Raw genomic sequence first — 21,658 nt, 5'->3', positions numbered from 1 at the left:
GAGGAATGGCATTTTCTGTTCTTCCAGACTGATTTAGAGACTACTTTCTCTTGATACGGCCACTAACAAAACCTTTACATGCCTGTATTTGTTGTGGCCCAAAGTAAAAGGAAGGTTAGGAATTCGTTAAGCTTAACGTAGTTTAGGGCGTCTGTGTCTCGTGAGCTTGTTTCCTGCCAACTTGCTGTATTCTGTTGGGACAATAGAGCTTTTACACTCCTTTTTTCTTTGTTTCTTTTTCAGTGACACATCTGGGTTGGTGCAGCTACTGAATCACAAATAGGGGCAAACAATGAAAGCAAAATATTCCAATCAGCTGTTTATTTTTTTTCACATCAGCTTAATTCTGTCTACAGGACACTTAAACAGCATAATACATATAACAGGTTTTAATATGTCTTCAGACAAAAATATTAGCTGCAGAAGTTTGTCTAATTAAGAGGAGTGGTTTTCAAGTATGCTCTTTTAGTGTTACTAACTGTGGAAACCTTTTGTGATTGCATTAGTTAAAAGGTTCAGTAAGAACATCTGTAGCTACTGATGCATTCTGGTTTGAGGCAATCATATTTTATAAGTTTATTGGTAGGGTCAAGTGACATTTCTTTCACAAGGTTTCTGCATTAGGTAACTTGTTTGATGTAAGTTAACATGCTTGCTTGTTGCACAGAGGTACGCTTCCTCTCTGCCTTTTCATCTTAGAATTTTGTGGTTATGGTAAAAACACTTTAACCGTGGGCTTTAAAATAGAGTTTTGAGCTGTAATAGCTGTCTACACTTCATCACTTTACAGGGACAAAAGCATGTTAATTGATTTTTCTTAAATTTTGTAATTTTGAACACCTGATACCTAGAACGAACAAACATTTGCTGTTTCACAAATGGGTGGTTACAGTGTGAAATAACTGTAGTTAGTGGTAAATTACAGATTAAATAGACATGTTACAAATAGAGATACTTTTATGTGTTTAATTGGGTGGTTTTCGTTCAGCCATACTGTACCTTAGATATACTTAACCCTCGAGCAAGTGCAAGGGGGTAAAAAGGCTGTGGGTCAACGTGAGGCAGCTAAGCCCCACACAGCTGCTTGCTCACTCCTTGCCCCCTGGGCTGGGGAGGAGAATCATAAGGCTACAAGTGAGAAAACTCTGGGCTGAGATAAAGACAGTTTAATAGGTAAAACAAAAGCTGTGCACACAACTCTGCTCCCGGGCCCTTCCCCCCAGCTTTTATTGCTGAGCACAACGTCTTATGGTATGGCATGTCCCTTTGGTCAGGTGGGGGGCAGCTGCCCTGGCTGTGTCCCCTCCCAGCTTCTTGTGCACCCCCAGCCTACTCACTGGTGGGGCGGTGTGGGAAATGGGGAAGCCTTTGATACTGTGTAAGCACTGTTCACCAATAGCCAAAACATCCTTGTGTTATCAACATTGTTATGGTCACAAATCCAGAACATAGCACCATGCAAGCCGGTACGAAGCAAGCTAACTCTATCCCAGCCCAAACCAGTATGTGTCAGTGGAAGAATTGAAACTGAACTGTGGAAGCTAGATGGGTCAGAATAGGAAAAACATTTTGTTTAGAGTTCACCAGCAAAGTTGATAGTGGCATGATGGACTGACGTGCTGGTAATGCTAGGGTGGTTGTGGTGTGAGGGTTTTCAGTTTGTGTTTTGACTGCTGCCTATTCATGATGCAATAAAAAAAGGCCTAATCCAATTGATCCACATCTGTACCTGTGATGGAATTATAATGATTTATCTGCTGTATGCTTCACTTGATAGCCAAAGTTATAGAATGCCCATAAATAAATATGGAGTAGAATATCCCTACTTCTCAGGGACTTCATTACATGGGGAATATCCAAACTAGAGATAAGGAACTTGCTAGTCTATATAGTGTGTCTGTTGTGTTTCACTTTACTTCTGAGAACTGTGATCTAATTAGACTTGACCAGGAAGAAGGGATTGGAGATATAGACGTAATATAAATGGAATAATTGGGATTGCATATTGCACATCAGCAGTGCTCTTCTTTCTTTGTCCATTTCTGAAACCCTTCTTGAAGTTACATGTGTGCATGCCAGTTTCTTTACCCTTAATTTTAGTGTTTTCTGGCCAGTGTCCATAATATTTGACGGAGGACTCAAATATGCTTTGTAATCTTAACTAAGAGTGTTTCCTTTTTTCAGGGTGCTGTAGATGTGCCAATCCAACATTTATCATTGCTGATACCATAGAGTACTCAAACATGTTGCTATGATTTGATGAGCTGCCATATGCTTGTTAAACCACAGTAGCTGGCCCGGTGTGGTGGGCTGACCCTGGCTGGACACCAGGTGCCCACCAAAGCTGCTCTATCACTCCCCTCCTCGACTGGGCAGGGGAGAGAAAAATATAATGAAAGGCTCGTGGGTCGAGATAAGGACAGGGAGAGATCATCCACCAATTACTGGCATGGGCAAAACAGACTTGACTTGGGGAAATTAGTTTAATTTATTAGCAATCAAATCAGAGTAAGGTAATGAGAAAATAAAAACCAAATCTTAAAACACCTTCCCCCCACCCCTCCCTTCTTCCCAGGCTCAACTTCACTCCCAATTTCTCTACCTCCTCCGCTCTCCCAGCGGCGCAGGGGGACGGGGAATGGGGGTTGCGGTCAGTTCATTGCACGTTGTTTCTGCTGCTCCTTCCTCCTCAGGGGGAGGACTCCTCACGCTCTTCCCCTGCTCCAGCGCAGGGTCCCTCCCACAGGAGACAGTCCTCCATGGACTTCTCCATTGTGAGTCCTTCCCACGGGCTGCAGTTCTTCATGAGCTGCTCCAGCATGGGTCCCTTCTACGGGGTGCAGTCCTTCAGGAGCAGACTGCTCCAGTGTGGGTCCCCCGCGGGGTCACAAGTCCTGCTGGTAAACCGCTCCAGTGTGTGCTCCTTTCTCCATGGTTCCACAGGTCCTGCCAGGAGCCTGCTCTAGCGTGGGCTTCCCATGGGGTCACAGCGTGCTTTGGGCATCCACCTGCTCTGGTGTGGGGTCCTCCACAGGCTGCAGGTGGATATCTGCTCCACTGTGAACCTCCGTGGGCTTCAGGGGGACAGCCTGCCTCACCATGGTCTTCACCAGGAGCTGCAGGGGGATCTCTGCTCTGATGCTCTCCTCCCCCTCCTTCTTCCCTGACCTTGGTGTCTGCAGGGTTGTTCCCCTCACATATCCTCGCTCCTCTCTTTGGCTGCAGTTGTGCATGTATTCCCCGCCCCCCCCCCCCCCCCCCCCCTTAAATATATCATATCGCTCCTACCAAAACCTTGCTACGCAAACCCAATACATGCTAATAGGAGAAATGTTCAAATGTTAACTAAGGCAATTCAAACGTAACTACCACTTAGCCTGCCCCCCCCTTGGAAGTTGTGTGTACACAGGTAGCTGGTATGGTTTGGAGGCAGTGGTTACAGAGTGTGTGTCTGCTCCCTGATTTGTATTTCATGTCAGGGAGAATTTGCTGTTGAGCAGTGTGCTCTGAGTCTCTTGGCTTCAGGGTCAGTGGAGCAATGGCTAAACTCCCAGTTATTGAAGTTGTTAATAATATATGAGGAAAGCATTAGTTTTGGAAAACTAACGTGGTCTCCATTAATATGGTACACAACGTTGCATTGGAATTTGAGAGCATTTATTTGTCCATACTTATATATATTTACATGTGTGTGCTGATAATAACCCAGATATTCGAACTATAAACTATTGTAAAATGAAAAAAGTTTAATTTCTCCTTATTTTTTATTAATTATTTAACTTATTATTTATTAATTATTTAACTTAAGTAAAGAATGATAAGGCAATGGAAATGTAAATTTTAAAGATCTTTTGCATAGTGTTCTATAGGTAGTCTCTTGTTGTGTGTTTGTAGTTCTCATTCTCTCTCTCAGTTTCAATTCCGGGTAGTGGCTCCAAGCTTCTGCCTTATGATTGAAGAGGGAAATGGGTGGGAAGCAGATGGGATACAATGCTGCTTTGTCCGATAGCACTAAAACTATGCAAGGTTAGGTTAAGAAGTCTTGTGTCTGTCTTACAGGATCCAAATTCCTGGGTAAATATTCACCACCTGGAGTATACAGATGGAGGAATCCTGGACCCAGATGATGTGCTGGCAGATGTTGTAGAAGACAAAGATAAGGTAGAGCTTGGATGAAAATACTACTTTTGCTTTTTGCTGTGTCTTTTCAAATAACTAATGTTACTTTCTCATTTCTTGGACATCTGGCAGGTGAAGTGGGTGTTAAATACTCTTGAATTAAACACATCTGCCCGTAGGTGCTATAGCTCTCTGTTTCTGGAGTAGAACTGGAGGGAGGCGGGGGGGGAAGCATGACCAAACCAATGAAGATGATCAGAGGAGCCTAGCAGTTGATTTAGGACTTAACCTTTTCAAACAGCTATGTGTTCCTTTTTATTGCTGTATGAAAATAGAGTGGTGAAGGAATGTGAGTTTGCAAGACAACTTTTTTTATGCCACTTAAAATATCTTTTATAATCTCTTCCTTTGCTTAGAATTAAGTTTTGAGAATCATTCAAATGTCATGGTTGAATATGTGTGACAAAATAAACAGATAAATCCTGCAGTGACAAGAACAGCTGCCTCAACTGTGTTGAGTTTCAGGAGGAGTTCCTGTGATTTGCTACTGAAAGTCTAAGCAGGCCAGTTATTAATTTTAAAAACTATGAGTCTCTTAACTTTCGATTCAAATAAGATAGATGTCCTTTCTGGCTAGAGAAGTAGTAGCTGCAAAGAAGCCCCTTTTATTTTTTTTTTTTTTTTTTTTTTTTTGTAATTATCAGGAAAATTTAGTTTTGGGAAACTAATTGGTGACTTATTTCCGCATAGGGGAGGAGGGGTATAATTTATAATACTTTGCTGTTTTTTTCTTTCTTTTTTTCTTTGTAAAGTCAGAGGAAAAAATATATCCAGTGACTTGAAACTGAAGATCCAAATATGGAACATGCCTGTACTTTCAGACAAATAGCTTTGTGTGTTTACAGTGCCATATGCTTGGTGACTTCAAAAATAATTCTGTATATTGCAAACAGAAATGCTAGTTTTATGTGCTGTTGATTCTTCAATGACTTAATGCAAAATGAAACATTTTGCTTATGGTTAATGTGATGCTGTTTTTCAGTACCTCAGAAAATTGTCTAGAGGTGTACTTCACTGTCATTTCATGGTGGTTTGTGTGGGAATTCTTAAAAACAATGGAGCTCTGTTTGGTGTATGTTCTTTTTATCAAACTTGTATGTCTTGCTTGTCCATATTTATTGAAGGTGTACTTAAAACACACTAAGACTTTTTTCCAGTAGTGTTTGGAGACTAGAGACTGGGTTCTGAGGATTGACACAGCTGAATATAAAGGATAAGACCATAAGCATAAGATGTCATAAAATGAGATATCACATCAAAGGGAAATGTGTTACTGGTCTCATCAGTTATTAAAAATTAACATGTCCACCCAGGATCTCCTCTATTTGAAGTACTGATACGGGAACACTTATGCAAATACGAGCAGTAGTTTGCAGAATATTTGATTACCGTCCAGTTTTTAACTTGTTGTCAGAGCCTTTGCTGTACTTTATTGATGGGTGTCACTGGTTGAGTATGTGTTGCTGATGAAGTTTCTGGTTCACACACAGCTGTAGGTTTAAGCACCATTAGTTGTAACAGTGCTAAGTGGGACTCTGTAATTCTGAGGCTACCTTGAGGAAAAAACACTGGAAAACCAGGATCTTACTCACTGAAGTGGTCTGGGGTGGTTTAGGAATACAACAAACTCCTCGATTTCTCTTCCTGTGATGTCTCAATTACATGTGATGTGTCACTGCCATCTTCTCTTCTTCAGAAGGCCTTGGTGAAACAGGCATAAGTAAGACTTACTGATCAGCAGCAGCTGCAGTGACAAATTAGGGTTTTTTGATTAAACTAGGGGAGAATCATGCAATCATGTAAGGGGACTGCTGGTTGAGAGGTCGAAGATTTCTTTCATTTGACAGTGGAATTGGGCCATAGCCTGTGTAAGGAGCTATCCATACTACCTACTTATAAGGTTTGGTATGATCTGATACCGAAGAACCAGCCCTATAAAAGGCTTACAAATATTTTTAATAGGTTTTTTTGTGGCCTGTTAGCCTTTGAGCCTTCACCAGTGCTATTCCACACTGAGAGTATTGGCTAGGGGATCTTTAAGCTTTGCAAAAAGGTGAGGAGGTATTTAGATGTAGTTGACCTGGTATCTGATTTGGTGTTTAAAGTCCTAAACGGATGGAAGAATTTTTGGTACTTTTATCTGTGCACTGATTCTCTTTGGTTATGATTATCTGTATGTGTGATAAATGAATAGGCCACAGCTTTGTTGCTCCCTTCTCCTTGTCGTCCTTTCTTATGCATCCAAGCCAGTAATGCAGTCGCCCATGAAATCAGTCACTCTGTATAAAAATAAGTGTTGCACTTAACCTCAGTGCCTTTAGCCAAAGGTGTGTTTGGTACTGCTGACCATCAAGCTCTTCTTTAGTGGCAGAAGAAGCTAGCTACTGCTTTTTTTAAGGGCTAATCTGCTCTAGATTGTACTTTGATAGCAGTAAATTAGCACAGTTTCTTCAAAGGAAAATGTGCTTGCTAATCTATTGAAATTCTTTCACTGTGGCAACAAAACAGTGAATCAGCGAGAGCTATCAGATATAATTTATTTGGCATTTCAAAAGCTTTTGACGTCCTTAACAATAGACTGTTAAGGAGGCACAACTACTCCTGAAGTAAGCAGCAAGTGCTGCCCTGGGTCAATAAATGATTGAGAGGGAACAAAAAGATGGAATAAATGGTCAGTTTCCAACATTGTAAAATGATGGCACTGGGATGCATAATGCACATTATTGGGAGTAGCAATGTTTTTGAGCTCGGCTTATGTTAACTTCATGGTTTCTTCTTGAACTCAAAATTAATCAAAATTCAGCAAATGGGCAGTACAGTGGATGACATTAATTGCTGTCAACTGCACAGTTATGCATGTTGGAGAGGGTGGCTTGTTTATTTGCATATAAAGCTGGTCTAAATTAGTATTATGTGTGCTTGGTAACGTGTCATGTGAAAATGCTTTGGAAATTCTTTATGGCGAGAGCCCCTCTTGCTGCCACTGCCTCAGCAATAATATGTGACCTGAACTGGATGTCAAAGCTAGTGTTGAATAGTTTTAAGATAGTTTGTTTTCACTGAGTTATCTAGCAAGTGGTTCACATCCTGATTACTCTGAATGATGGATCTAATTAATTAAAAAGCTCAATTTTTGACATTTGTAGAAAAACCTGCTATTTAAATTGTCTGCTTGTAATGTATTGAAGCTATAAATGGAGTCTTCTTTGTACGCTGTCCTTAACAAATCTCTATCACCTGAAATTACTTTTTTCCTTGAGGAGGAAAATGCCCTAAGAAAATTTCTATGCTGTGCACAAGATGAGTACAAAACATTTCCCTTCATATCATTGTGTACATTGAGCCTGCACTTGGCACATGTCTTAAATGCATAAACTTAATGTACCCATCTAGGTTTCCCTCTCATTTTTATATGGAGTCATGTTTTTGAATACTCACAAACACCTGGGGAGACTAAAAAGATGTAATGAAGCCCTGTGTTAATAAGTGAAAACTTGCTTAGCTTATAGGGAAAGTTTAAATGTTAATAACTTCCTAGATCAGAACAGTTCTGCTCTCTGCATATATATAAAAGGCTACAGGGAAAATACAGTTTCTGTCTAACATATATGTTCATATTTTGACAGGATTAAATACAAGTAAACATGCTTACTGGTATGCTTTTATCAGCAGAGCCCTTCTGAAAGGGGGATGATGATCTGCTGTCACATTGCTGGTTTTTTGTGGTTTTTTTTTTTGGTAGGACTATGCTTGCAAGGACAGTATTGCAATATCTACAATTTGGCCAACAAAACTGATGAACATTTATGTAAAGATACCATTTCCTGATCAGTGCTGCTGGCAAAAGATCTAGGCTTGGTCATCCTAGAAGTTGGTGTGGGTTTAACCTCTCCAGAGGCTTGAGCCTTAGCAGTTTCACTGCTTTAAGTATATGGTGGGTTTTTTGTGTGGTGTTTTTTTTTTTTTAGCAATGGAAGGAGAAAAAATGCAATATTGAGAAAACATGTCTCCTGGAAGGTCTCCAAATGCTAGAGAAATCATCTGCTGGCTGTTCAGAATGGCTATTGGGCCCATGCATGTTCCTGATCAGAAGCTGAAGATCTGGCTGAAGTTGTTTTTGTAGAGGATGCTCAGTAACTCTCTTAAACCTTACTTCAGACAGAGGTCTTTGCAGGTAGCTTTAGTTTCAGTGATGGTATTGTGAGTGTGAGGCTGGTTTGAAGAAGTTGTTTCAGCAAAATGACAAAACCATTTGGATTCAGAAGTGGATATAAACTTCAAGATTGATGTAATTATACAAAGGAAATGTCTTTCCTAGTACCTGACAGGCATGTTTTCTGTCAGTGGATTCGAACTTTTCCATTGTTTCCAGGCAGGTTTAGTCACTGGGAGCGCTGGCTGGCTGGGTATAGCACTTATACAACAGTTATTTTCTGACCTGAGTTTGACTCTGTAGACCTTCAGGGTTGTCATTCTGGCTGTGAAAGTGATGACACGCTCTAATGTTCAATGTGTATTTAAATTAAGTTATATTGAAGTAATTCCATCTTTGAACAGTTTCTGTTCCCTCCAACCATTGAAATCCTCATGAAATGGAGAAGGGAATCAGAACTAAAGTAACCTTTAGGTAAGTAGAGAAGGTGTGGCTGAAGAGTATGAGGTGATAAGGAAAATGGTTTCTACAAGCAGGTTGAAAAACAGTAAAATGAAGTCAAAATGACAATGACAAGGCAAGTGGGCAGGAGTATCTCAATAGTTTAAAAAAATCAATAAAGGGCTGTGGAGTTCTGAGGGAATTTCTCTTAATGGGGAGTTGCAGCGTTGCTGCTTTAAAAGCTTCCCCTGCAAATCGGTGGCAGAGGCCTTGATGCTGGCTTGTTTAAATTACCTTCCAATGGGTCAGCAGAGCCTGAAAATGTCACGCTTTACAGATCTTTTTGTCGTATGGTTTGATTTCTCAAATATATGATCCCTGCAAGTAATGCATACTTAAGTTAGAGAAATGTGGTTCAAACTCTAGACTTCTGTGTAATTGAGCTTTCTAGTATTTTCTCTAGGGTTTTGTAACTTTCTGATAACTGGAATGCAGAATGGAGTTTTTTATTCTTCAGTTTGTTGTACAACAGTATATTACACTTGTTTAGGAAAAACAAAGCAAGATATGTAAGACTTAGTTACAGCTGAGAATTTTTACCTATTCGAGTATATGCTGCAGTGGTTTTTTATGTAGGCTGCTCTACAAGTTGTTGCATATTAGTCAGCTTTCCCCTGGAGAAGTTTAAAAAAAAAAAAAATTCCCTTTGATATAAAGAATAAGCAGGTAAGAGAGATGTCTGGTAGCACAGAAAACATTTCAATAATGTTAGTTTCATATAATGTGGAGGTGACATTTTAAGTGTGGAATGGACACAAGATATAGTTCAAATTGGTGTATTGTAACTTGGATGCTCTGTGTCTTTCATAAAATCTGCACAAAAAAAAAAAGCTTTTTTTCTCTATAATGTGGTGAATCTTGCTCTGGACTAGGGTTTTGACACTCAATGTTTTATGACATTTAGTTGATTAATACTGTGGCCAAGTTATTGTTTTAATGTGTGGGCTTTTACTGACTGTTAAACTGGTTGCAGCAAATACACGCTTCAAACTTTTGATACTTAGTGCTTCTGGCAGAGTCTTGGTTACACTTCCGTAGGTTTGAATGCCTTGTTTGAGAGAACTGTTGTACAGAGGCAGCCAATTCTTATGTTTAGTTCCTTGGTGCTAATGAGGTAAAATAGGGATTAGTAGATCAAAAGCCTGTTATGTTCAAGTTGGGGAAAAAAGAAGTTGCAGAAATTTGTCAAACCTGGTATGTAAGGGCTGTTGTTCTTTGATTTGGTTTTAATGTTTGTGGGGTTTTTTTTGTTTGCTTGTTTGGTTTGGTTTGGTTTTTTTTTTTTTTTTTTTTAGTATAATTTTCAGGTTGCGGTTAATATCTCTGCCAGAATAGGTGTAGATATTTGTGACTCTTCCTTACTGCTTCTGCATTCATATATTGTGGTTTCAGTAATAAGATCGTACAGATGAGCGGAAATCTTAAAATTTGATTAACAAAAAGGATAACTAATAGTTCATTCTTCTTTCAAACCCTAGATTGGTAAAAATTAAAATGATTTAACTTTTATTCTGAATAACATGATTACAACTTCCAAAGGCATCATACAGTGTTCTTATCTGTTAGATTCAGACTATTCTGTTTCTTCCTTGTGTAAAAAATTTGTAATACATTTCAGTTGTAATTTCCCATAATCAAAGTTATTGGGGTATGGAAATTGTTACTGCTGACAGTATTTGTTTACCTAAATATTCTTAGCTATTTCTGGGTGATGAAGATGTAAAGACAAAACACTGATGTGAATAAAACCTCCCTGTAATTTCTGTTTTATCCAGGGAGTCCCAGTGTAAGTATTCTTTAGGTATCTGATAATTAGCTCCGCATCATGCATCTACAAGGAAGGGAAGTATTAGAAATGGCATATTTTAAAAATTACCGTTATCCTTTTCAGCACCTTAAAATATGAAGAAGAGATGAGAGACACAGGAAAGTCCCAGATCAAAATGGAGTATCTGTCCTTTTGCACTGACTGTGGTGGCTTTTCCCATCATCTTGAGTCACAGGCTTTTGAACTTGTTCAGAAAGATAGTGCTAATGCTTGCTAAAAACCTCTGTTGAATTTATCTAGGCTTTACCTGTAGTTTAAAAACAAACAAACAAAGTCATTGGGCGTGGGAGGGGCATTCTTATGGAAAAACAGTAGACCTTGATTTGCTGGCCCTTTGATGAACTAAGATGGAGTTTTGTTTTAGCTATTGATGAAATAGTATGCAAGCCAGTCAAGCTGCAGCCTATTTTTAAAAAAATATGTTTTCACACTTTTCAGGAAGAAAAGGTTTTATGCCATTTTGAGGCAATGCTTGTTTAGGAAACAGATGTCTGATTTCACTCTTGCGTAGTAGGGTATGCTGTGAGCCACCATATATATATATATATATATATTCATATATATATATATGAAAGGATATTTTGATAGGAGTTAGTCTGTTTATTTTTGAAGTGGGATCTGAACTGTGAGTACCAGAGGGAAGGGGGAAAAAAAATCACCATCATTAGTACTTACTAAGCAACACTTTATTTCAGTAATGCAGTTTCTTTTAGAATACAGATTATGAAGCTTTGCATTTTTATGAAATTTGTTTTAATTTCTTGCTGCAGAGGTGCCATGCATTATTCAAGATTATAAAATGATTTGGATTTCATGAGCATTTGGATTTGCTGATGAGGATTTCAAGCTGTGTAATTATGAAACTGTATGCACATAGGTTGGAAGTTCAGAACTCATTAGCGTAATCATTAAAATAACCATTTTTTAAGTGTGGTATTACATTCCGGGGTGTGCAATTACACTATCACGTGCTTTTGGTTACTGGAAACATTCTTGTAATAAACTTGAGGTCTAGCAGTATGCTTCAAGATAAGTTCATAGCTTTAAGAACAGACACCTGGTCAAATGTTGCTTAGCTTATTAAAGAAAATTCAGTTTTATAGATTTAGAGCCATAACATAGTGCCTGTATGCATAAATTAACCTCCTATTTATCCTAGAAAAAAATGGTAAGCTTTTACATATTTAGTGCTGTATAATGTAATTTTTCTTAAAATAGATATTGTCGTGGAACATATTACAATGGTTACTTATTTCAGCTCTACCTACTTTAAAAGTAAAAATGTGGTTATAAAGGTTCTTACCAGATGGACTCCAAACTTTTAGTTTTTCCAGTGTAATGTTTGTGTTTGAACATTCTGAACATCTGTAACCACCAGAGTTTTTTCTGTTTGTGATATGTATTCCGTTACTTTTCTCAGATTAAAAAAAAATGAATTAACTGTGACAGTGGATCGGTGACACTAATAAGATTCCTGATAGTTTTGGAATAAGATTGCCTATTTAAATGCTAAGAGGGGGATTTTGGAGTTAAAATCCTTTTTATGTAAGATACATGCAAATCTGAAACTTGTGCTTTTCTAATTTGATTTTCTATTGATCCCTCTATTATCTGATTTGTATTTTGGCATTTTCAATAAAAAGAGTATTAAAAACACAGCAGGCAGAAGGTTTGGGACCTGGGTCACCTGTGTTTTGGAGAGTATTCAGCTGTACAACCATAACACTTTCTCTCGACCTGAAAATGTGTTTTGTCATCTGGGCACTAAGTAGTGTAGCTAATTGGTGGTCTGACAACTGAAGCTGTTTGAGTTGCTGTTCCTTAAACAATGAGAGGGAAGGAGGGAGGGAGGTCATTCTAAGTGCATCTGGTCACAAGTGGTGGGTTGAATGGACATTCAAATGTCCTGATGAAAAGGAGCTTAATATCTCTTTGTGTAAGCATAACCTGGTGGAAGATGCTTATTCCTTCTTAATGATTTTCCTTGATGTAACGTACTTGGAATTCTCTATACATGTGTTGATGCTTAAGTGCTTATAAGCACACACATGTTAATGTTTACCAAGGGAGTGATATGCATTGTGAAAATAATGTAACCTTGTTGTGGAACGATAATTTGGTGGGTTGTCTTGCTATAAAGTAAGCTGAGCTCTTAAATACTTCCATGTAGTGGTTTATAGTATGTCTTGGATTATTATTTCCCTTGTCCTACTTAGATTGCAAATGGATTGAAGAGGGGGCTTTTTGTCCTCTTTTCAAGTCAGGGCTCCAAAGACTATTTCTGTACAAGGAATTATAAATGCCTACTGTGGTATACCTTATTGTGTAAGACAGTGGTGAAGGAGGTGAAGTTTTGTGTTGATATTTCATTCCTTTTCAGAATTGACTGTGTTCTGGCCCAAGGAACTGGAGTTGGTCCTGGTACTGCTTTGGGAAACTGTTTCGGTGTTTCCTTTTGATTGGTACACAACTCCTGTGTAATGTTCTGTTCTTCTAATTCCTGTGGCTTTTCCCTCCAGAAAGTTGAAGCTTGTTTAAAGTTTTGAAATACTGATAGAAATTTCACTTACGTTTCAGCAGTTGCAAACAATTTGGGATTTGTGTTTTGGAACTGTCCTGTTGTAATGGGGTTATAGTAATGGTTTACTAGTGAGATGGCCTAATACTATTGCTATTGTGAAAGCAAATCCCTCCTAAAAGTTTAAAAAACAAAACATAACCAACCTAATTCTTGTGTGCAGGTTTGAGACATCAACCCTTATTTTATTTAAGGCACAGTTGACATGTTTGAGGAAAATACCATATAAATTGCCGTTAAAAATGCACACATAACCCAGTTATGTGCCGTCTTCCTGGTACGTGCAGTATTGAGCCTAACAGAAAGCCTGCCTCAGTTTGACTTCAAAGGGTTGGAAAGGGCACTGGCTCCATACTTCAGCTGAGGAGGCAATTTTAGAGACGAAGTATAGTAGACTTCTATTGAAAGTGCCAAGTAAGTGTGAGTTAGTGCCTGCTTTGTGTGGTGGATGGGCTGATGTGTGTGAAAAGCTGTAGGGACAGAGACGGCACTGTCCTTTGATATACCTGTCATACAGTAAATATCTTTTGAGATGTGTATGAATAACAGAACACGCCTTCATCTTTTTTGGAGTTTAGAATTATCTTCTGCAAAGAACCAGAAGGCTGACTGTGTTTATAACATGCTTACAGGTCTTGTGAGGAGCGGCTGAGGGAGCTGGAGTTGTTTAGCCTGGAGAAGAGGAGGCTGAGGGGAGACCTTATTGCTCTCTACAACTCCCTGAAAGGAGGTTGTAGCCAGGTGGGGGTTGGTCTCTTCTCCCTAGTAACAAGCGATAGGACAAGAGGAAACGGCCTCAAGTTGCGCAAGGGGAGGTTTAGATTGGATATTAGGAAAAATTTCTTCACCAAAGAGGTTATCAAGCGTTGGACCAGGCTGCCCAGGGAAGCGGTTGAGTCCCCATCCCCAGAGGTATTTAGAAGAAGTGTAGACGTGGCGCTTAGAGACATGGTTTAATGGTGGACTTGGTAGTGTTACATTTACAGTTGGACTCAACAGTCTTAAAGGTCTTCTCCAACCTAAATGATTCTATGATTCTCTTCAGTATTAATGCTTTCCTGTTGTTCATTCTGTTATCATTCTGCAAAGATGGCATTAATATCAAAATTAAGTTAGAGTAGTTGGAAGACTCAAGTCTTGAGTGCTTTTAGTTTTGTTCCCTTTCTTCAAAGACAGACGAAACAACAATTCAACAGCTTAACTTAAAAAAAAAAAAAAAAATCTTATATTCACAATTACACATTTGGGGGTCAAGACACAATGCTGCTTCTATGCAGTTAAAATTCAGCTAATTAGTCAAACAAGAATGAAGTTTAAAAGAATCCTTTAAAAAAAAAAGTGTACATTCAGGAAAATGTTATAAGAAATGACATCCAGGAATAAGTAGTCTAGCTTGTGTTTTGGGTTTGTTTTTTTGTTGGTGTTTTTTTTTTTTTTTTTTTTTATTCTGAGGAAGCTATTAGAACTGTTTTCTTGCTGGTGAAGTGCTAATAGTCTGATAGTTTTTTTTTTTTTTTTTACCTCAAACTCTATTCAGACATTTACTTGCATCCTTGTTTTGAAAGAGGCCTTCCCTGTTAGGCGATAAGCCAGGTAATCCAGAAGTCAAAGCTGAGGAAGGATAGTTGACAGTAAGGAGGGGAAGATGAGTGACACAGGAATTGATTATTGACTCGTCTTGTTTATAGGTCATTTTGCAACAGTAGCTACTACGGATGCTTGAGAGGCAGAAATAAGAAAAACTCTTCTTAAAAACATGCTAACTTTTGGAGGGGACTTGTGTCCTGAAGTGTATAAAGGCTATCTTCAGGTTTGTGTGGCAAATCTTACTAACCACAAAAGGATGCTAGACACCAAGTTCACTTTTGCTGTTGAATAGTGGATAATGCTTCTTATTGTATATCCATCTCTCTGAATGTCTTCATTTTTTCTGTTGGTGTTTAGCTCATGCCCAAACTCTTTTTCTAATGGAAGATCTGTCTATTCATGTAACTGAAAGTGGCTCTTTGAAAGAAGGAAAGTTAACGATATTTTCCTCAGGTTTGAAGGGTTTGCAGCGTTCACGATTTCACTGCATTATCTGAAAATAAGAGAGATTCTGAAAATGACTCAGATTGGAGAGTCAACGTGGGATGCCTGAATCTGAAGGATCACTGAAATTTATCTGTTGTTAGAACCATTTTGGACCAGCCTGAAAGTGGTGTGAAGAGCAAAGGAGATTTTAAACAAAGGTTTTAGAGCACGCTTGCCATTGCCTGTGCCAAGGGCAGGGGCTGCAGTGGAGAAGGAAGTATCGGGTCTCAGAAACAGCTGGTACAGTAGTTGACAGCCTGAGTTCACAGGGAGGACACACCTTTCTGGGTACCAGAAGTCTGAGTTTGTGGAGGAAGACCAGGCTGCACGCTACAAGTACAACCGTAAACTTCACTGCTCTCTGCTGTGACCTTAGGTCAGGCTCTGTGGCCCGAGAGCAGCTGCAGCAGAGAAATGGAGGCTTCAGACAGGTGGTCTTGTACTGCTCCTTCTTTGGGAGGGAATGCTAGAACTGGAAGAAGAAATTTAGGGCTTGGAGGCTGCCTCTAGGTTGTTCAGTTCAAGGCTCCTCTGTCAATTTTACCCTGGCTTCCTGTGCCAGAAGAAACTGTAGGATAAAAATGCGTGATAAAGAAATGCTTGGTAACTATAGTTGAATCTTGGGGAATAAAAAATAGCCTTTACTTCCCATATGTTTAAAATACACTTATCTTATGGTAGAGAAATGACAAGGAATGTCAGTTGAAAACAATATATGGCAAAGGGTAATTCTAAAAAATAATTTTTTAAAATTGATGAAGTTGACATATGTACACTTCAGCTTGGTTGGTGGCTTCCTTTGTGGGTGCTTTTTCTGTTGCATGTTGAAAATTGAGTTGAAGAGAAGCAATAGTCAAAATGTAAGATAAAAATGCATGAAAAGCTAGTCAGTTAAGTATGCAGATATGCATTATGTGGCTTCCTAGAACAGCACAAAAATAGTACGTGCCCTTATACCACTGTTTTTGCAAAGTTGTATTTTTTTTTCACGTGGTGTGTGATTTCCTACTAATTAGAAGTAGCTAGTTTTACATCTATGGGTTTTTTTGTTAGTCCTCCTTTTAACAAAACGAATTCATGTCTTCTTTTTCAAATAAAATAAGAGCTAACTTTTTGATGAACTCAAGTTCTACTCTTATATGATTATTTAGCAAGCTATAGTAATTGTAGTAATTAGTGTGGGTTTTTTTAAAAAAGTACACTTTTCCCAGTGCATTTTTAACTTCAAGGTGTAATTCTCGAGAGGATAATAAAATACACTATGGTAGATCGTGCAATCAAGTTAATGCAATCAAGTTGCTAATCATTTTCTTGGAAGAACCTCCATTAGAGAAGATGAAGACTTGCTCTTCTTTTGCTGAAGAAATGTCCTCATTTGCTGTTGATTGAGGTCCTAAGCTTAAACTGCTAGGTTTAGCTTGACCCAGGTCATATTAGTGGCACTTTCAAGTTATGATTGCGTGCCTTCCTGGGACTACACAGAGGTTACTGACTGATAAGAAATCAAAGAACTGAATTTCAGAGTACTGAGATTTTCCTGATCTTAATGTTTTACATGTTTCAAATCTGAGGAGTCTTTCATATGGTGCTAATGCATTTTATATTAACACTTCTGAAAGTTTTTCTTAGATGGCATGTTTCTTCTTACATCGTTTTATGTTCAGCCTTTAAGGAAGGTTTTCCCAAACTTTCATTTATATCTAATATCTACCCCATAGCAATCAAAGCTGTAAGGAGAGAACCTGTATGATCAAGAAGTTCCTATAGCTTGGTATAGAATAATGATAGTGAAATGAACAAACAAGACAGCAACAGGAACCAGGTGTCTTAAGATACTTTACTGTACCATTGTGACATTGAAGCTAAACTGCTGAAGGTAGGTATGAAATGTATTATGTGAGGAGCTTTAATCACCATTTGTCGTGTATTTAGTTTGAAGTTATCAGATATATATGAAGCTAAAACTATCCACTGGCTTTATTTGTAATCCTTGTATAGAACTGTAGCTCTTATTTCCAACTCCCCTCCCCGCAAACTGGTTGTAGTAACTGGTGAATAAAGGGGTAAAGAATTTTAATTTCTCCTTTTAGATGACAGCTTCTATTATGTTATTCTGTATAGCAGCATTACTCTGTATAGTAGCAGCATTCACTTAATAGCAATTCAAGTAACATCTTCATAGCTAGAATTCTATTGAGTCTCATGTATAAACACGAAGTGGAAAAGTAAATTTGTTTGGAGACAGTAGCAATTAATCTCAGAAGTCATATGAAGTGCACTTCAGCAAAGGTTTTTTCTTTTTTCCCCTCTAAAAGGTATTTTTTTGCTTTTGTGAAGAGGAAAGCCTACAAAGATATGGAATTTTTGTGTTCAGAATCCCTTCTTCAGAAAGCTTTCCTGCTCCTTCCAGCCCTCACGAAGCTGGCTTGAGATACAGCAATTTGACTTGTAACTGTGTATGGTCTCTTCACTGTCTTACATGAGTGATTCACGTTCCCATTTCCCTATAACCATTTTAGAATGCTGTCCTGGTCTTCCCATGTGAAAGAGATGGCAGCAGTTGTGTACAGCTGTGCTTATACAGCCTGGTAAGTTGCCTGGGCTTTTTCTTCAGTCTATGAAGGCTCTGCTTCCAGTAGGGCCACTAAAAGACAATGAATGTTACTTAGGCTTAGTTCTGCTTTGGCTGTGGTTCCCTGGCAGCCTTGAGCCAGCCTAAGTGTGCATTTGCTTTCAAAAGAGGTAGCGTTGTCTGTCTCTGCCCAGTCCTGCTGCTCTTGCCCTTTGAACTCTACAGGAATGTTTAAACTAGTCTGACACAAACACAAAACTTTGTTGTTTTTACCCAGAACAGTTTCCCAAAGTAATTCCTTTTGTGGGTTCTGTGCCTGCCAAAAGACGTGAGAAGCAGCAGTCGTTCTGGGTAGGGGGAAGATGGTGCTGCTAGTGTTCATGAAGTGGTCATGCTGTTGTGGTATATAAGGAGTTGAGGCTCCTGTTCTTTGCTTGCAACCTACAGGAAGAACATTAGTTTCAAATTGTGTTCACTAGGCCATAATACACCAGAATGGGACAAAAAATGTTCTTGGGAAATTAGGACCATCTTTCACTCCTTTCACTGCACTGCTTTGTTGAACTGGGCCCTCTTTGCTGTAGCAGCTCACAAATTTCAGAGATTTTGCTGCCATTTCGCGGTTTAATTTTTATCACTGTCCTCTGTTCAAAGAAATTCCATTTGTTTGTTGCTGGCAGGGAATATGTGAATAAATACCTATTACGTGTTCAATTAAGATTTCTAAGAACTGTCCTATACCACTTCATGCCCCTTCCTACTCTGGGAGGTTACTCTTGTACCCAGCTTGCGAATGTTGGAGTCCTCTCTGCTCCCCTAGAGACAGTGCCTGTTGGGCAGCTCCTTTCCTCCTGCTGCACAGGTGCCGCTCTTAAATGAGGTTTTAGGATTAGGTTTTGGGATAGGTGTGTGGGCTTTTTTTTTTTAATTTATACACTGCTTCATCTAAATGGAGACTGGCAACCAACAACCTCTTTTTCATGAAGTCAAAAATACAGAAGAGTTGGTTTTCACCTCCTTGGACAAAAAAACCCCAAAAAGTGTGGAAAAGGATTATGGTGCAGCATAAAGGGTTTTGTAACTATGCTGATTAGCCATGCCGCTTCAGAGTTTAGAAAACTTAATGATTGGCCACATACAGGAGAGGAAAACTTGATAATTGCAGCATTTGGAACACCAGCTTTTCTTCATTAAAACTAATCAGGATATGAATAATTCTACAGTTTGGAGGTTTTAAAAGTAGTACAAGAGCTGGAAATAGAGATTGTAGGCTGACTGAAAAGAATATCCTTGTACTGTGATACTTAATTGATCAATGGCCGTTTCAAAAAACAAAATTCTACATACCTGTCAGTAGATGCTGGGAGAGGTATGTCAAAAGGTTCAGAATGATCTAGATCATTATAAACATTAGCTATAAGGTGTTTGTGGGTTGCTTGCTTGTCTGCTTTAATTAATGATATTCTGGTAGTGGAACAGGGCTTGAAAGGTAACGTGCACAAAAGTTGTAGCAGACGTACCTGGCTGGTAGCCTCATAGCAGAAGAGGAGAAGTGAGGATGACTATGTCCAGCTTCCTGGTAGCCAAAGCATGGCACATAATTAAGTCCTAGATGTACTCCTGTATCCCTGTATTAATGCAGATAGGAACATATGCTGTGAAACTCTTCTGGAAATTCAAGTGAGAAGTGTTTTTTCTGGCTTATTTACTACTTTAAAAGTAAAAAATTAGTAAAAGCAGTAATTCAGTCCCTTTTTGAAATTGTCCCAAATGTGTAAAGCACATGAATAAATGCTTTCAGCTATTTCTTTTTCTGTTGGCTGTTTAATTAGTAACACTAGCCACTCTGTGGAAGATAGCTGAGAATATAAACATACTTTAAATATCTTCAAATCGTATAAGGTAGAATTGAGGAAAAATAACAAACAACATTTGAAGTATCTTTATCTTGTGTTAACATTTGATTGCATTGTAAACAGTGGGTGTTATTGGGACTTCCAGTACTTGGCTTTTCCCCCAGTATGTTCTTTACTTTTAAGAAACAAACAAACAAAAAAAACCAACCCAGAATTGTACTGCCAACACATTATAAACACTATCATAGTCACCTGGTGAATGTATTCTGCAGTACAATTTCCAGTAGTGGAAAATGGTTTTATCCAGTTAATGGAAGACACGTTATTGACTGTATCTGATACAGAGTAAATCAAACTATCTGTTAATGGTGATGAACTGTTTATTTCTAATATATTGTTCTGAAAGTGCAGACATTTGAAAATAAAAAGACTGTTCATCTTCCAAGAAAAACAAAAGCATCTTTTAGCCCTCTGTGATTGTTATGTGTTCTTGCTTGGTGTCCCTAATTGTCAGGATTGCATGTTACCCTTTCCATCTGACCTAGCGCCCATTCCTTCTTTTTAATTTATCTTTTTATCTGAATTGCTTAGGTAAGATCTTCTGAATCAGTTGAACTGGTTTGTTTAAAACTCTACCAAAAAAAATCAGCTGGAGGTGCACTTAGATATTTTAAAAGTACCACAAAAACCCAAACCCTTGTACCAAGCAGTTGAAACCTGTCAAAGAAATATGCAGGTGTTCTTCATGGTGTTCTGTTTTTTTTTTAAGCTAAGAGGTTTCAGGCAGCCTTAATAGTTGGCAGTGCTGTGACTTGCACTTGCTACCCAGCCAGTGGATAGTCTAGAGTATATATAGACTACTTCTATATAGACTACTATATATATATATATATATATACACACACTATATATATACTTCTATATAGACTACTAGAAGTACTTCCACTTGATAGAAAGTGTAAATTTAAAATCTTAAGAAAAAACCTTTAGATCTGGAATGATCATCTTCATATGCTTAAGCCTGTTCTGAAAGACTAGATTTAACATGTAACTGGGAATTGATGCTTTGCTGTTTAAGGAAGGAGTAATGCTAATATACTACAGCGTGACCTGGCAGCCTAGTATGGTGAACCCTGGGGTCTTGATCAGAATTAGACCTGTGGTTCTAATGGGGGCCACTTACAAGCAAGGCTAAATAGTGCTCATTCTGGCAGATATGGGAAAGATTTACTGTACTTTCTATGGGAAATCAGTAACAAGATACAGAACTTTGCCTTGTGTGGAGAGGATAGTGAGTGGAATATCCCTACCATTTAGGGATGAAAGTAGATCTTTCCTGTGTCTCTTAGCTCTACTTGGGTTAAAGAGAGGAATCTAAAGTTTTTCTCATGTGGGATGACTCAGTGTTTGAAAAGTGATTGACATAAGTGCAGACAATATCAGATCAAATTTAGGAAAACTGCAGTGTAATGGAGTAGGATGTATTTGATGCTTTTCACTGCCAATAGCTCCTCTGAAATGTCCAGAATTTAGCAAAAACCTGTTTGAGGTAATAGATAACAAGATGTATTTAAGGTGGAGGAAAAGCAGTAAGCAATCCCCTGACCCTGTTAAAAAAAAAAAAAAAAACAAACCTCAAAACAAAACCAACACAAACAAACAAAAAAATCCCAACGAAAAAACCCAGGCAAGCTTCTTTGTTGTCTATACCTAGAAAGAAAAAAACCAGCTTATGGACTGATAATATACAGCTGGCTTCCACAATGTCCTGTCCTGCCACTAAGTTACTAATTCCCAATGTGCCTTCCTGTGGCCCTGGCTAGTCTTGCCTTCCACAGTTTTGAAGCAGGAGCTGAGATGATGATCCCTCTGTTAACTGTGGGGCCTTAACCTGTCCCTTATGCTGTCACTTCAGTGA

General features: G+C 38.6%; 1 protein-coding gene across 1 annotated transcript in view; it reads left to right on the top strand.

Moving 5' to 3' along the window:
• Nucleotides 1-21,658, top strand: part of PARD3B (par-3 family cell polarity regulator beta) — a 427,889-nt gene that overhangs the window by 25,286 nt on the left and 380,945 nt on the right. The window contains exon 2 of the mRNA XM_087732270.1: nt 4,060-4,161. Coding sequence (XP_087588396.1) covers nt 4,060-4,161 — 102 coding nt within the window. The remainder of the gene's footprint in view (nt 1-4,059; nt 4,162-21,658) is intronic.

Source organism: Nipponia nippon, unplaced genomic scaffold, assembly GCF_047370975.1.
Source record: "Nipponia nippon isolate SJK-2023a ecotype South Korea unplaced genomic scaffold, ASM4737097v1 scaffold_5, whole genome shotgun sequence".
Lineage (NCBI taxonomy): Eukaryota > Metazoa > Chordata > Aves > Pelecaniformes > Threskiornithidae > Nipponia > Nipponia nippon.
The sequence above is the reverse complement of the archived record's forward strand: the minus strand, read 5'-3'. Positions and strand labels throughout refer to the sequence as shown.